The sequence below is a fragment of the Trachurus japonicus genome, chromosome 20 (assembly GCF_045865225.1).
Source record: "Trachurus japonicus isolate A0001 chromosome 20, Traja_1.0".
Taxonomy (NCBI): Eukaryota; Metazoa; Chordata; class Actinopteri; order Carangiformes; family Carangidae; genus Trachurus; species Trachurus japonicus.
Genome location: NC_140926.1, coordinates 23,125,570 through 23,141,525, shown reverse-complemented (window position 1 = coordinate 23,141,525; position 15,956 = coordinate 23,125,570). Strand labels below are relative to the sequence as shown.

Here is a 15,956-nt window from a genome sequence, read left to right as displayed (position 1 = left end):
CCACTTGGCTGAGAACCATTGACTCATATTGTTATGAATTCTTTTTAGAGTCTGACATTTATCTGCTGTGATTGTGCAACAACCTCGTCACTTCCACACAGAGCACATCAATTATTAGCGCCTTGTTCAGATGCTGAGCGGCACGTGAAGGGTTAACAAGCCCCGAGTCACTGGCAGTCGTGTCCACAGAGGGTTCACCAGTCACCCCAGAGGATTATGGGGGGGGGGTCACTGTCTCTATTGATTTAAAGGCTCTGTTTGCATGCTAACAGCCCCCTCCCCTCCCCTCCCCTCTCCTCCACACACTCATATGCATAATGTAATGACATAATGATTGGTCAGTCTCACGGGGCGATGACATCACTGCCAGCGTATCATGTGCCGATTACCGGAACAGGCCGTCGATGCTCGCAGTGCTGTGACAAGCACATATTTCTACTGTGAGAAGAAAAGCTGCAGAATCAATGTGACCTAGATTATACTGAGGCACAGTTTAATGAAGAATTAATAAAGGATTTAAATCTTATGTTAGTTATTTCTCGTAGCTTTCTAATAAAATACTTGGAGCTGCAGCTTTTAATGATTGTTTTTATTATTATCTAAGCTTTCATTTGATAAGCTTTATTTTCTTTTAGTGTTAAATGCATTTTTTAGCCTCTGCACATTCAATTGGCCATTAACAGCTTCTCAGCACCACTGTTAACTTGAAAAATGTCTTTTAATTTGTAAGTTATGACCAACGAGTTAAAATAAAGGTTTAAATTAAATTAAATTATATTCTATGTGACTGATGTAACATTTTAAAATTGGTGGAGGAAAAACGCATCTTTGCAGGGAGACTGATTTGTATTGATCACAGTGTTTCTGGATGGTTTTGTAGCAAAACATTTAGGCTCACTGTTTTTAAAAATCCTTAATCAATGTGTCAGTTTTTACTTTATTCGTGGTTTTCCCTAATTGCGGTTAATTCTGTAGTTTGTCATGTTTTTTCATCTCGACAGATAGGGTAATTTCACATTTTGATAAGACACTGCTGATGTAAATTCATCCATCATGACTCACTCTGGAACATTTGCTGCTAATTAATGTTGATTAATACAGTGTCCCTGATTTGAATTTACCAAGACTAAACTAAAAATGATTTTACACAGAAATAAGACAGGGACTGCACGACCAAACTACATTTGTGAATGAAGTAACGAGTGGTTCAATAAGCTTTTGCAGCCCTTTATTACCTTTATTAACTGTGTTAGTTTAGTTCTCCTATAGTCCTGAATCAAGTTGCACCAAATGACTCAGACTGCAGTCTGCTCTTTCCTCTGTCTTAGTTCTTTGATCTCTATCTACAGTGCGTTTATATCTCTGTCCACCTCTACCACCCCCTCTCTCATTTTACATTTCTGGTGCCTCCCTCTCTCCCTTTAAATCCCTCTTCTTGACTCTGAACCTTCCTCTACCTCTCGTCTCTCCTCCCTCCTGCAGTTAGTGCGTGACTGTGCATGCACCTTCAGCAATAGCAATCCCCGCACAATGCTGAGGTGGGGCCTTTCCACACTTTTTACATAAACAGTGCTTTGGAGCTGTGGATCAGCTTTATATTGTGCAATTAGTGTATATGTGTCTGCTTACGGACACCACAGTATTAATAGTCAGTCACTGACTGAAAACCAATGTGAGATGTGGTTGTAAATAGAAAGGCTGATCCACGTGCCAAGATGAAGGTGGAAGATAGACACAGCAAAGAGAAAGACAGTCTCCTCTCCTAAACTGAACCTTTATTTCTTATTCTGGCCCTGCAACCAGAAGAAAATATTGTCTGCATGTGATCATCAACATAGAGAGAGGGTAGAGAAATATAAAATCCTAACAAATATACAGTAGAATAAAAGCATTTCTCAATGTCATAAATTATCTAAAATATCTAAAAAAGTCAAGGCATCATGTAGAACTTAAAAGAACTGCGGACAAATTAGACATCCAGAGGAAGACAGCTGTACTTTTCGGTATGTCTTTTATAATTTATGAGCCCATTTTTATTTGAAGGGCCTTTCATTTTTAACAATTCACTTGCTTGGAACTGGATTTTTATGCCACTCACCATGAGATGTTACTTTTTTAACCAAGCCTTCAATATCAGTATTATACATGATGAATAGAAAAAAAGAAGCAAAAAGCACAAGTGATTCCTTTAAAGTTACTTGCACTGTTAAGACAATTTGTTTTTTTTTTCACAATAATTAATGAATACCCAGCACTGAAGTAAAGAGGAAGGTGGGAACTGATCCACTAAAGACAACAGCATGCATTACATGGTCTTAAAAAGCATTTCCTTCAGGAGCTTGAGCTGGTGGAGACCCAAAACAGAGCTAAAAAAAGATTCATCAGCTGACACAAACCTGACTCCATCCATCCATTTTCAATGGCAGTAATTTAAGTAGTAGCAGTAATTTGGGAACACTGAAATATCTAATAAATAATTGTAGATCAGCTCTTTAGGTTTTCTATCATACTTAATCCTTCAACTGATTGTGAAACAGGTGTTAAATTTCATTCCGTGTGGTATTAAAAAGACTTCAAATTTAATTTGGTGATCCCTTCAGACACTCTGTAATAACCCATGAAGTCTCTTTGAATATCTAATATTAATATGTTATCTGAATAATAGATTAGACAGTGTAATATCAGTAGTTCTGACAATATTTCACAGTGTCTTCATAATTACAATATAATGAAAAGATGGACTTCTACAACCCCAGAATATCTTTGTTCTTTAAATGATGAATACCTATGTTTAAATGCAGTGTTGACAGAAAGACCAGAAGATTATTTTCCCCAATTCAAGACACAATGTGCCATATCAAATATTATTACCTACAGTAACAGGACACAACTCATCATTTATAGACCAGTGTGCACGAGTGCAGTTTATTAGCTACACATATCTAAAACAAATTAGGTTTTACACCTTAAATCCTACTCTCATGAAGGTTATAGTAGCTTTGAGATATGTTGATTCAATTTCACCGACATTTTGGTGGAAGTATAGTGCTACTGAACTGTGCTGCATTACACTGAGTGCTGTTTCCAATTTAGTCATAACAATAATGACACAAAGGCTACAGAACAAAAAACAAGCAAAAGATGAGAAGACGGACATGTTAAAGGGATAGTTCAACATTTTGAAATTCGCCTATCACCATAATCCCTATAGTCATAGCAGTAGGTTCGTTACCTTTAATTATTAGTGCATGTTGTTTTGAGATCCACGGGGCAGAGACGTGAGCTGCTCAGTGAACACAATGGAGGTGAATGGTACAGGTCCCCTGTCCCTCATCAAACTCATCAAATACACAATCCAACAACTCCAAAACGTTCTTGTGGACAAGTTTTTGAGGCAAATGCGCAACCGGAACTACTTGGCTGCTGGGCGGAGTGATTTCAAAAACGCAAGTAGTATCATGTATTTGCTTCATGTGAGTATTTCATAGCGTGGTGGTGAATGTGCAGGTCACATCTTCTCCACGAGAGTGTTTTGGAGTTGTTGGATTGTGTATTTGATGAGTTTGATGAGGGACAGGGGACCTGTACCGTTCACCTCCATTGTGTTCACTGAGCAGCTTGTGTCTTTGTCTCGCAGATCTCATAAAAAAAACTTGCACCGATAATTAAAGGTAATGAACCTACTGCTATGACTAGGGATTATGGCAATAGGCGAATTTGCCAAAATGTTGAACTATCCCTTTAAGGGAATGTTGTTTTTTTTAAAATTATTTTACAGGCTGAAAATCTGTTGATACAGGATCGACAAGATCATTATAATATTTTATCATGTATGAAATATATTGCAGTGTTGTCATGTTAAAGGTTGTGTATTATAATGAAATTACAGCATATAAACAGAATGAGTCCAAATGAAGTGAAGGAAAGAGGAGAGGAAATGCAGCCAGTGTCAATATCCAATCCACCCACTCAGTCTGTGTGTGTGTGTGTGTGTGTGTGTGTGTGTGTTCATGCATGCGTGTGTGTGTGTGTGTGATTGTGTACATGGGGGTGGTGACTGGTTGCATTTTGTCCCCTCTTGTAGAGAGCTGTGTGAAATAGACTCAGTCATTAGAGAGAGAGAGAGATCAAGGTAGAGAGAGTGTGAGAGATGGAGAGAGAGAGAGAGAGAGAGAGAGAGAGAGGAAGGGTGGGGTGGGCAACTGTGAGGTAAGAGAGAGATAGAGAGGGAATCAGTGCTACCTAGAGGGAGCGGCAGACGGAGAGAGAGAGAGAGAGAGCGGCAGAGAGGAGGAGAGCGAGCCGCTGTATAATGTATCACTGAGTGACAGACAAGCCAGCGAGCGAGCGCTGGTGACCGCCAGCAGACGAAGTGTGAAGAGGACGGAGGGGTGAGGCTGCCGCGGTTGCATGCAGTAACCATGGCGCTACCGTCTCCGAGCGCTTCGCCGGGTATCCGTCGCCGTAGCGATGGCTCAGTGAGAGAGTGTCTCTTCTTCCCTGTTTCTGAACGCAACGAGCAGGAGAGGCTGGAGGCCCTGGTTCGCCGGAGAGGTGGGGGCGCAGAAACAAGAAGGGGAGGAGGAGGAGGAGGAGGAGGAGCAGGAGGTGCAGGGGAGGCTCGGGACCACTTGGATAACAGACCCAAGCGATGGACATGGGGAGGACCGCCTGACGGAGCAGAGGGTGAGTATGACGGGAGGCGGTGTTGTTGATGAGATGCTGGAGAAAGAAGCAGAGAGATTGTGATGATGTCAGTGCAGGGCTGCTTAGAGATGTGCGATGGGGGGAGAACAAACGGGTGGATACAGATGATGGGGGCTGGGAGTGGAGGAAAAAAGAGAGGAGAGGTGTTTGGGGAGGAGGTCTGGAGGTCAGAGGGAAAAGAGAGAGGGGGATGGTGGGATGGGATGAAAGGGCAGGGATGACAAAAACAGAAGCGGGTGAAAAAAAAGCAGGTGAAATGAGGATAGAGAGAGGGAGATGAGATGGAGTGATGGAGCTGGAGGAAGGAGAAGGGCAGCGGATGGAAAAGGGTGTGGAGGCTGCAATGCAGGAGCTGCTCAGCGCTTTGTCTGTAAACCTCACCAGGGCTCCGTGTGTTTGTTGACAGTGACCAAGGCGTCACTGTGTCATCACACACGCTCAAGCCGTGCTTATTCACTACTGCTGGTTTTGGCTTTGTAAATGTGCTACAGGTGTGTGTATGTGTGTGAACATATGTGTGTGTGTGTGTGTCACCGCTCTGTTGTTCTATTTTTGAAATGGGAGACAGGTGTAATTCCCAGAAGAGCAGGAGTTACACATCTAACCTTGAACGCGACAAGGCCGCGCAGACTATAAGTGCGACATGAGGCTGTTTACGGTGCAGGAATCCAATCTCTCCTGTTTTGCGCCTCTTTCTTTTTCCCGACGTGCCTCCTCTCGTCTCGTCTTTTCCGAGATATCTCTGCTGTCATGTCGGCCAGCAGGAGGCCAAGAGCACCACCAGCCAGGCTCCAAGATCCTGTGGTGCATTCATAACGCCATCAATTATTCACAGTACCCATCAGCCTCGCCGTTCTGGCACTGACCCGGGATCAGGGTCCACCCAGCGGCTCGGCTGGCTCCGGGCTCGGCTGACTGGCAGAGAGGCTGCTCTGGGATCTGTCGGACCCAGCAGAACGCTCACTGCAGCAGAAACAGCAGCATCTCATCTTACAGCTCCACTCGATTAAAGGACAGAGACTCACCAAAGACACAAAATGTGTGTATGTGTGGGTTTCAGCCTGCGCAGTTCTCTGTCACTGTGGGAGTGCACTTTGAAATCTGTGCACTTATAATAGCTGTTTATTTTATTTTATTTATTCTCAGAAGATTTTCAGTCCATCATGGCAGCCATTTGTTTTTTTCTAAGACAGAAAATCATCACAACAGACTGTCATGGGAAGAAGAATGGGGGCAATTGATCAGTCATCTATACACTGACCTTCCTGGCTATAAATCAATCAGCTATAACAACTCTATGTCAGTATGATAATATATGCATAATACAAAAGGTTGATGATCCGACATTATAGACTCATGTTGTGCATTGGAACTTTATTCCTAACTTTGGACCCACAGAACCTTAAAACAAAAGTTACTAAAGACAGCAAAAGCATCAGAGCTGGGTTTTGGAGAAATGTAAAAAGACTCACTAAACATCTGAAATGATTGCATTTGATGAAAAAAAAAAGAAGAAGAATATTTCACATTGTATCATATTACCATGTAAGGAAGGTTGATATTCATGGTGCACATTGGATGATTTTTTTAAAGTATATTTTCTGCATTTTTGCCTTTAATTGGTGGAGAGTGGAGAGACACAGGATATGGGGAGGCAGAGAGAGGTGGAATGACATGCAGCAAAGCAAACGACGCCCCTGTTGTATAGATTTCTAATGCGACCTGGTGTAGACTCTGATGTTCTTTGTGAGCATTGGTGGTGGCCAGACTTTTCAGTTTCGGAAATTTCTTTTGGTTTATCTGTTTGTCAGCTTGTTTTGTTTGTTTGTTTGTTTAGTCCTCACACAGCCACAGCTGTGTGAGAACTAGGTTTTACAGGAAGTGGTTCAGACGACATGTTGTGTGTGAGCTGTTTCAGACATCCACACTGGCAGACAGGGGAAAAATCCATCCTTCATGAGCAAGGTGGAGATACAATGTTGTTTAAAACCTCTCATAAATGTGCCTGTATTTTGACATTGGAAGTAGTAGTGGTAAAGGTTACGTTTTTGAATTATCTGATGTACAAACACACAAAGAGAACTTGAGAGAGAAGGTCAAACTGGCCTCCACACAGCTGGCCAGTTGTGAAGTGATATGATCTTCACTAGAAAGTTCCAGAAATGCTTGGACACGGTCAACTCTCCCTCATCTAACATTTTAAAGGAGACATATTCTGCCCCCTTTCCACAAATTAAAATAGATCCCAGATGTCTTAAAGACATGTCTGTGACATGCTTTGGTCAAAATCCCCCAAGGATCAAACATCACAGCTCTTTCCATCCTCTCAAAACAGCCCTGTTCAGAACGGCTGGTTTCAGTGTCTGTCCCTTTAAATGCAGATGAACCACTGCTTGCCCCGCCCCTTCTACTGGTACCAGGTAGGGGCGGGGTTGTGCAAATTCGAATCCTTTTTTTAACCTGGGGAGCCTGAAAATTACAGATTTTTTTGTCAATTCTCAAATTTTGGGGGTCAGAAGGCAAGACAAACACCCCCAAATATATGTTAAAGAGCCTTCAAAAAGTGATATTTCCATAATATGTCCCCTTTAAAGGCATGTGTGTGTGTGGAGGCAGTCTCTGAAGCTTATTGAACCGTGCTACAACTTGTCATTGTCAGTCGATGAGCTGGAGTATTGACACTTCCTGGTTTTGAAGGAAGCTTTGGTTTCCTTCCAGCCTGCATGATGCCTCACTGTTCAGCCATGCACAGGCTGTCCCTGCTCAGCTTCATGTTGCATCTACTTAATCTTGTTTGTCCGTCTGGAGGCTCTGATGTGGCTCTTGCTGCTGGGAACCTTGTGCAGACTGTGGTTTGTGTCATTAATGTCTGTTTGTGTGCGTGTGTGGATGGAAGTCGGTTGTTGTTCTTCCCAGCTGTGTCTCTGTGATGCGGCCGTGTACATGCGAGCGTGTGAGTGCGTAACGCTTTGCTTTCTCCGCTCTGCTTCACCTGTTGCCCAGGTAACCCTAAGACCCCGCCCTGCCCTGCCATTGGCTCCGCTCAGCCCAATGAGCTTCCCGCTGCTTCCAGTGCCAGCCAATCCCGTAACGGTACAGACCACCTGACTCTCCGTGTGCCCCGCTCACACTGCTACCCCCCCACCACCACCTACCCCCCACCACCCCGCCACCACACCTGCTGTGTGTCACCTGCGGCTGTCCCCGTGTCTGCATGTCTGTGGACGTCTGTGTGCCGTCACACCGTGATGTGATGTTCAGTGCAGTGTTGGAACAAATCTTCTTTTAGCCTGTCTTCTCTTTTATATTCACAGTTCTGTTATGGAGACACTCACAACATGCTTCTTCACCGATCCACATGCATACACATCTCTTTATGTGGAGAAAAAGCTGGAAAGCTCAGTCCTAACCTCAGCTGTCTGGGTTTGAATCCCACCGATGGCCGTTTGTTGCCCCTCTCTGTCTCCTTTACCCTTAGATGCATAGTAGCTGTAATTTTTTTTTTTTACTTTTTATTTTTCATTTTTCCACAAAACAAAACATTCACTGACATAGGACCCTATGAATTAAAATACATGTAAAAAAAAAAAAAAAAAAAATCAATAGAAATAGCATAAAGGTAATCACATGGAAAACAGATATTTGCACCAAGGGGAGTTACAGCAGTGCAATATCAATCATAGATATACACAACAATCTTATAATAACCCATATTCCTCCATTAGTCCCCAAGATAGAGAGTAGTTCAAAAATGTCCATTTTCAGTTGTAGACTTGCAGTCATTCGCTCCATGTTGTCGACCCTTTTCAGTCTCTGTACCCACTGAGTTATGGTCGGTGGTTTTGGATCCTTCCAGTTTACAGTTATCAATCAGTAAAAGTATCCGTAACATGTATCCTTGATCTGACCTATACTGTATGTCTCCTGAGGTATAGCTCCCAGCAGGAATATCAGTGGGTGACTTGTAAGTTTCTTCCTTGACTCTCTTCCAGAATCCTTTGATTACTAGCCAGTCCCAAAATATATGAGAATGATCCCCAGTGTTTCCACATTTCCACACAACATTCAACACAATTCCACATTAGGTTCTTTCACATACGTTGAACCTTACTTTTAATTTCCAGTCAAATTCTCTATATTGGACTATTAAGTTCTTTATGATAATCTGTACACAGCTCTTCCCATACATTAATAGTAGCTGTGGTCCTTTGTGTCATACAGATCAATAGAACAATATCCAGCACTGGAGATGAGCCGACGCCCCAAATGGAGCTGAAACAAACAACCAGATAGTTAAAATTCACTTCTTTAGGTCTAAATTCTTATTTTTATGCACAACCTGATCCAGTACATGCAACTTAACCTCCAGTGCACACATTAATGTTCCTTGGGAGGTTCATGGCAGACTCCATGGGGAAAAGCTGGAGTCGTATCTGGAGGTGTTTGCAGGCAGATTGAGAATCTCATTCAAAACTGAAGCCCGAATCAAGCAGACTACAGCAAATGAGCAGTGCGTCATTGTCTGCATTAAAACATGCCTGACTTTCAATTTTGTGCAGCTGGAATTTAAAAATAACTTCATATGACCTTGGCTAAGGCTCCATCTTATTATTATTATCTCTCTTCCTTCAGTCTGATATGACTTATTTGCATATTGAAGCCAATTACTGTTTAGATGTTAATGTGACCTTCTTTATTACACAAGAATACAACAACACAATGTGTAGAAAACACCTGCAAAGCCAGGCCACAGTGAAATCACAGTCTCTTCATTTCTTTTGTTGTCACCCCCGAATAATACTCTTATCTCTACTTTACTTTAAGTTCCACTATTTAGAATTGACAAAGCATATATTCATAATAAACTAATCATTTGATGACATCATAATATTTGTCTAAAAACACACAGACAGCAGAGGCAACTGTAATAGGACTCTTATTAAATCTGTGAATATTCTACTAAAGTAAGTAACAACAGGTAAAAAAAAAAACCGACTTAATATTCTGTTTTATTGTTTAAAAGCAAATAATTGTGTGACCTCCAACACTGACTGTGTCTACAGACTGTATCTGTGTTTCACTGTCTGGGTCTGTGGGTGTGTAACAGAACGAGCCCGTTTTCATCTACACTTCACGTTTCCACCCACGGTGTCCTCTGTAGCTAATGAGTGTCACATACACACATGCACATGCACACACACATGTATAGTCCCCCACCCCCACTATTATCACAACAAAGGGCTGCTCCACTTCCTGTCTTCCTGGCCCAGAGCCGTGTTCAGCGATGCATACATATCATTCTCAGCAGGGAGCGCACTTTATAACACGCCCAGCTCCCCTCCACACACACATGCGCACACACACACACACATACACATGCATCATACCAGACGTTTACCCTGTAGCTATCTATGAAACTTATTAGACCCCACCTACACACAGGCGAGTGCAATCAGATCAAAACACTCTCTCTCACACACACACACAGTGGCACATGCACACACAGACAGAAAACACACAAACGCCCCCACACACACACCCACACCACCCACCAGACATTTCCAATCATCCCTGTCCAATATTACAAATGCAGCCACAGCAGACACCCCCCCTCCCCTCCCCTCCCTGTACTGAACTGAACCTCTGCTGCATTTCAGTTCAAAACCCTGAGGGGGATTTCACAAAACCCTCACACTGTTTATTGTGTTTTAAAGTTAAACTTCACCACCAGACTGTGGTGAACAGTCAGACTGTTGATTTGTAATATCACCGTGGACCTGCCTGCAGTGTGAACGCAGGGCGGATGCAGAGAGGATCATTAGAGGGGAGAAGGAGTTGAGTCTGGGTCAGCGAGGACAAACAGACGAACATGAGCCTCCCACACTAACACTGCACCAGCTGCAGCTCTGCTTCTGTCTGTTCAATCAATAAGCATCAGAATAAACTAAAAACAAGACATACATTTGTTGACTTATCTAACTGATTCTGTAATTATAACACATTCAAAAGACTCACCATATTAAAATTGCTTATACTCTTTCAAATTAGTTCAGCATATAAACACAGCGGCAACATGAAAAAACTACATGTTAATGTTTTCAGTGTTGGAAATGAAAGACATTTTGTTAACACTTTAGATTAGGGAACACATATTCACCATTAACTAGGTGCTTATTAATATGCATATAAGTAGCTTACTAGCTCCTTATTAGTAATTATTAAGCACGTATTAACACCTTATTCTACATAGCCTTATTCTACCTCTATTACACCATGAAATAAGATTTTCCCTGATATTAACTCCTAATTATCGCTTATTCATTGTAAATTAATGCTATACTAATTCAGAGTGATAAAGGAAGAATTACTGTTCTTGTGCTACTGCCGCTGTACAAGGCCCCAGTAACCCACTGGTTATTCACATCATTTTCCAGAAACAACAGTGCATTCATTTACAATGAATAAGCGATAATTAGGAGTTAATATCAGGAAAAATCTTAATTCATGGTGTAATAGAGGTAGAATAAGGCTATGTAGAATAAGATGTTAATAAATGCATAATAATTAGCCTACTAATAAGGAGCTAGTAAGCTACTTATATGCATATTAATAAGCACCTAGGTAATGGTGAATATGTGTTCCCTAATCTAAAGTGTTACCGACATTTCAAGTGTGTAATTATACTGCAAGTAACAGTAGAACCATATTACCATAATTATTTATTTAGGTATTAGTTTTTTTTTTAAAATGGACCATACAAATTCATGAACATTGCTGTAAACATATTTTCATCAGTGCTGTTGTAAAGTTACATGTTTGTCTGTTTCATGGGACTGCATCATCTGCCTCGTCATCCTCATCCTCGGTGTCATGATGAAGCAGGTTGCAGACGGGCTCTGCTCTATTCTGCTGCTTCATTTCTGTCTTGCATCACCAAGGTTAATTCATTCAGCGGCCAGCATGGCTCATCGATCGGCAGGATTATTTTCTGTGTGAGCCGGCAGTTTTGTGTTTGTCGTGTGATGGGTGTTTGTTTTGGGATCAGGGCGTTTATTGAATGTGTTGTGTGACGCTGCCTTCGTCGGTGTGTGTGCAGCAGCTTCAGCAGCAGTCTGTTCTGCTGCTTTTTGTCATGTTAATGTGTCAGTGCTGCCGATGATGGTGAGTTATTTTTTTATGTTTTTTCTATCAGTCGTTGATTTCCTGTCGCCACCCGCCATGGACCCTCCAATCAACAAACAGCTCTCCAACTCTTCAGCCGCCCTCCACTCCACAGAGAGAGGTGAGAATGACTGTCCACATTCAGACATGATTCAAGGGTGTTTTATGACACTAGAGATGGACAGGTGCAGTACAAACCTAATCACAGTCTGGTACCAAAGCAGCAACGCCATCAAACCCTGCTGGATTTAGTTGTGGTGGGTGTTTACCTAAAATCTGCTCTGTTTTTACCTGCTCACTCAGAAAACAGCCAGCCAATCAGAAGAGAGAAAGAGAACCTCATCTCTTCTGATTACAGTTCCGTATGGATCAACACATGAAAAGTGTAAAATATGAGAAGTAGAAAATCAACCAGCAGCACAGTTATGAAGTTTAACCCAAAAACCAAAATGGACTTTGTTTATATTATAATGATTGTAAAACTAGGACTAAGTGATTGTTTTTAATGAAGGAAATGCAGATAGAAATGCATGGTTGTTTCTGCTCTGGGTAGTGCCTGCAGCCCCTCAGGCTGCATGAGCCTTTGAAAAGTAAACAGGGCAGAGAATAATGAGGCAGACAGAGAAAATCTGAGGCCAAAAGCCTGTAAAGTTTATAGCTCGGAGCTCCTCTCCTCAATATTATGTGGGTTTTGGGCAGCCAGGAAGTAAGAAGAAATTGCTCTGGTAAGAAAATCAACCTGAGATGATAGAAGTCGGGGGGTCATGTAATCCCCATTCCCAGAGGAAATTACACTCGTTCCTATGCAGGATTAGGAAGGGGCAGAGATAATGAAAGAGAGTCAGAAAAATTGTTAAAAACAATTAATTTCGAGAATATGATTGTTTTATAATTGGAGAAAAAAGTGTAAAAAAAAACCAAACAATTAATTTACTATAATTACTACTATAATTGGAAAATTACAAATAAAGTGTTTTAAAAAAGCAAAAAAACATAAATTTCCTCTGTTTTCATCAGATATGAAAGAAGATGCTAATCTCAATTAGTTAATTGTAAATTAAAAGAATATGTTTGAACCCTGAACATTGAAGCATTTTCTGTGAAAAAACAATATGAAACCATCAAATTGTTTTTAATCTAACAAACTAATCAAATGTATTTTTGGATCAAAGATCTTCTCTCACTGTAGTTTCTGATTTCTCTGTGTCAATCATCGTTGTTTACGTTTGTTTATGTGGATTGTTCAAACCATCTGTCCGTGTGTGTGTCGGTCTGTGACCCGTCAGTGTCTTTTGTGTCCCATCGAACAGCTTCGTCCCCCAACAACCACAGACCGTACAGAAGTTCCTCCAACCGCAGGAGCATCGCTGGATTCCCTGATGAGGCCAAAGCCAAAACACCCACGGTCAGACCACACACACACACACACACACACACACACACACACACACACACACACACACACGTACCCACACACACACACACACACACACACACCCTACAAATAGCACTAGACGCTTGTGAGTGAGGTTTTCACAGCTAAAAGGGGAAATTAGCAGGAGTCATGAACCAATTGTTTGCAACGATAATAACACACACACGACTTTGGTGATAAATGACTGTCTCTTAGGTTTTATTGTTTCTTCAAAATAAATGACCGTATTTCTGACACATCTTTTCAGTTCATTTTAGAAACAGAGCCCTGCTGGCTCAGTCAAACATAGTGTCTTTTACATCAGCAACTGTTTGTTCAACTGATTTGTGCCTTCAGCCACCATCTGTTAATTGCACACAAACCCAGTAACGTTCATTGCTAAACAGCTTGTTTTTCAAGTCAATGAAAGCTCCATGAAAATCTGTTTTTTAATGATAAAGTCTTTATGTCATTTATGTATAGTTGTGGCTTTTGTTTTTATTTTTCTCCTCGATCCATTACGCATGTTCTTGGCTGTGGTGATCTAAAGAGAATCTGGTCCATTGAAAATGAACAGAGAGAAATGAAAACACAAATCTGTCAGTGTAGGTGGAAACATAAGATCTGGATAAAAATCCCTTTAAATCTGGGTTTTTTTTAAATCCTGGGAACAGTGAACCATAATTACCACATTATTATCTGCAGTTTGCAATATAAATGTAGGAAATCAGTCTCAGGCCTCTCGTACAAATCAGAGCCAGATCAGGAAAAGTGAAACAAGTCTGATCCATGATGACATTTGAAGCTTTCTGTACTCTGCAGTCTGCAGGTGAGGACAATCAGAACAGAAGTATATTTTACTGCTCAAACAGGTCTGCTGCTAAATGTGAGAGTGAGGAAGACATGATAAGATGAAGCAGAGGAGATGGATCAGTCTGAGTTGATTGTCACATCAGACTCTTATGTTGCTGACAGGCCTCAGTGATCCTCATCTGTTGTGTTCACTAGTTATATTGATGTTTAAAAATTCATGTTGTATTGAGTAAGTGAGTGAGTGAGTCAGCAAGCATTAGTCACTCTCAGTGGTATAGTTCTATACAGTCAGCGAAGCTTTTGTGCTTTAATAGGTCGTAAAATGTGAGCTGATGATCCTCATCTGAACCACAGGTACAGAGAAGCACATTGTACTTCAGCTAATGGCCATGTCTTCACTGAACACATACACAAACACTCAGTTCTGCTGAAAAAATAAGCTCATAGATTTAAAGGGGACATATTATGGAAATATCACTTTCTGAAGGCTCTTTAACATATATATGGGTGTTTGTCTTTGCCTTGCCTTCTTCCAAAATGTGAGAATTGACAAAAAAAATCTGTAATGTGAAGGCTCCCTAGGTTGAAATCCATAGCCGTGTTTCCACTGCAGGAGTTCCTGGTAAAGGGAGGGGGTAGGAACTTCTACAGGAACCGTCCTCTCACTCGGCCCTCTCAGTGGTCGTGTCTCCACTGCAGAGTAGGACCCCGCGGCGACGTCATGAGTTTCAATTGCCGCTTAATCGTTGTGTGACAGTTTCGACCGTGACGTCACCCAGGCAGGTCACAAGCACATGCACAAAAATCATAACAACAACGAAGAAGGATGGAAGGAGCTGAGGCGGTAGCCGTGTTTCTGGTTTGTGTGTTTGTGCACATGGCGGTTGATTGTAATCCTGCTTGAGTTTTTTTTTTTTTTAAAACTTTTCACGGCATTGTTTTGCGGCGTGATGGATCCCCAGTGTGTCGAGGTGCGCTGATATTTTCATTTCGCCGCGATGACTCAAACCCCCTCTGAATCTCCTCGGTGCTGTAGACTGCAATCAATGCCTGCACCTCATCGTCGGTCCATTTGTGTACATCTTCCTGCTGTTTTCTTGTTGTTTACAGCGGTGTCTGCTAGGCTAATGCTCCCCTTCTGCTCCCCCTTTTAAAAATGCCGGTTGTTTTGGTGCGCCGGGTTCACCTCGAGCCCCACCCAGGAGCTTTTCAGGGCCCAGGGTAGGTACTCCGTTGGCCCCCGTAAAAGTTCCTGTAAATGGCCCTGTGGGGGAGGTTCCTGCAGTGGAAACACGCACCAACGGGGTTGGCCCCGTAATATTACCCCGAAGTTCCTGCAATGGAAACACGCCTCATATGGTTTCCCTCAGATGTCTTCCAGTGATGTAACTAGGATTTGAATTTGCATAACACCAACCCTAGAAGGGGCGGGGCAAGCAGTGGTTCATTTGCATTTAAAGGGACAGACACTGAAAGCAGCCGTTCTGAACAGGGCTGTTTAGAGAGGATGGAAAGAGCTGTGATGTTTGATCCTTGAGGTATTTTGACCAAAGCATGTCACAGACACCTGGGAACTATTTCAAATTGTGGAAAAGGGGCAGAATATGTCTCCTTTAAAGCGTGTTCACCTTCCTTTAGCAGCAATTACCTGAAACCATCTCCTTCTGTAGCAGTTGGACCATTTTCTTCAGATCCGGATGTCTGCTGTGACTTTATCTCTTTAGCATCTCTGCTTTGCATCCTCCTCACATCATTATTGAATTAAATCTGATTCACAGGGGGAGACTCCAAACACACCGGTTCGCAGTTCTTCCTTCAGGGCCAACAGCAAAGGCCCGGCCACACCAAAAAGGTACCACAT

General features: G+C 42.1%; 1 protein-coding gene across 8 annotated transcripts in view; it reads left to right on the top strand.

Annotated features, from left to right (window-relative positions):
- Nucleotides 1-15,956, top strand: part of map7d2b (MAP7 domain containing 2b) — a 37,333-nt gene that overhangs the window by 12,830 nt on the left and 8,547 nt on the right. Inside the window, exons 4-8 of one of the 8 annotated variants that reach the window (XM_085763165.1) lie at nucleotides 4,524-4,686; nucleotides 7,711-7,800; nucleotides 11,900-11,989; nucleotides 13,155-13,273; nucleotides 15,874-15,947. In XM_085763165.1, coding sequence (XP_085619291.1) covers nucleotides 4,524-4,686; nucleotides 7,711-7,800; nucleotides 11,900-11,989; nucleotides 13,155-13,273; nucleotides 15,874-15,947 — 536 coding nt within the window. Of the gene's footprint in view, nucleotides 1-4,096; nucleotides 4,687-7,710; nucleotides 7,801-11,899; nucleotides 11,990-13,154; nucleotides 13,274-15,873; nucleotides 15,948-15,956 lie in introns of those variants that run through there. The other 7 variants (XM_085763166.1, XM_085763163.1, XM_085763167.1 and 4 more) reach the window with 7 other exon arrangements.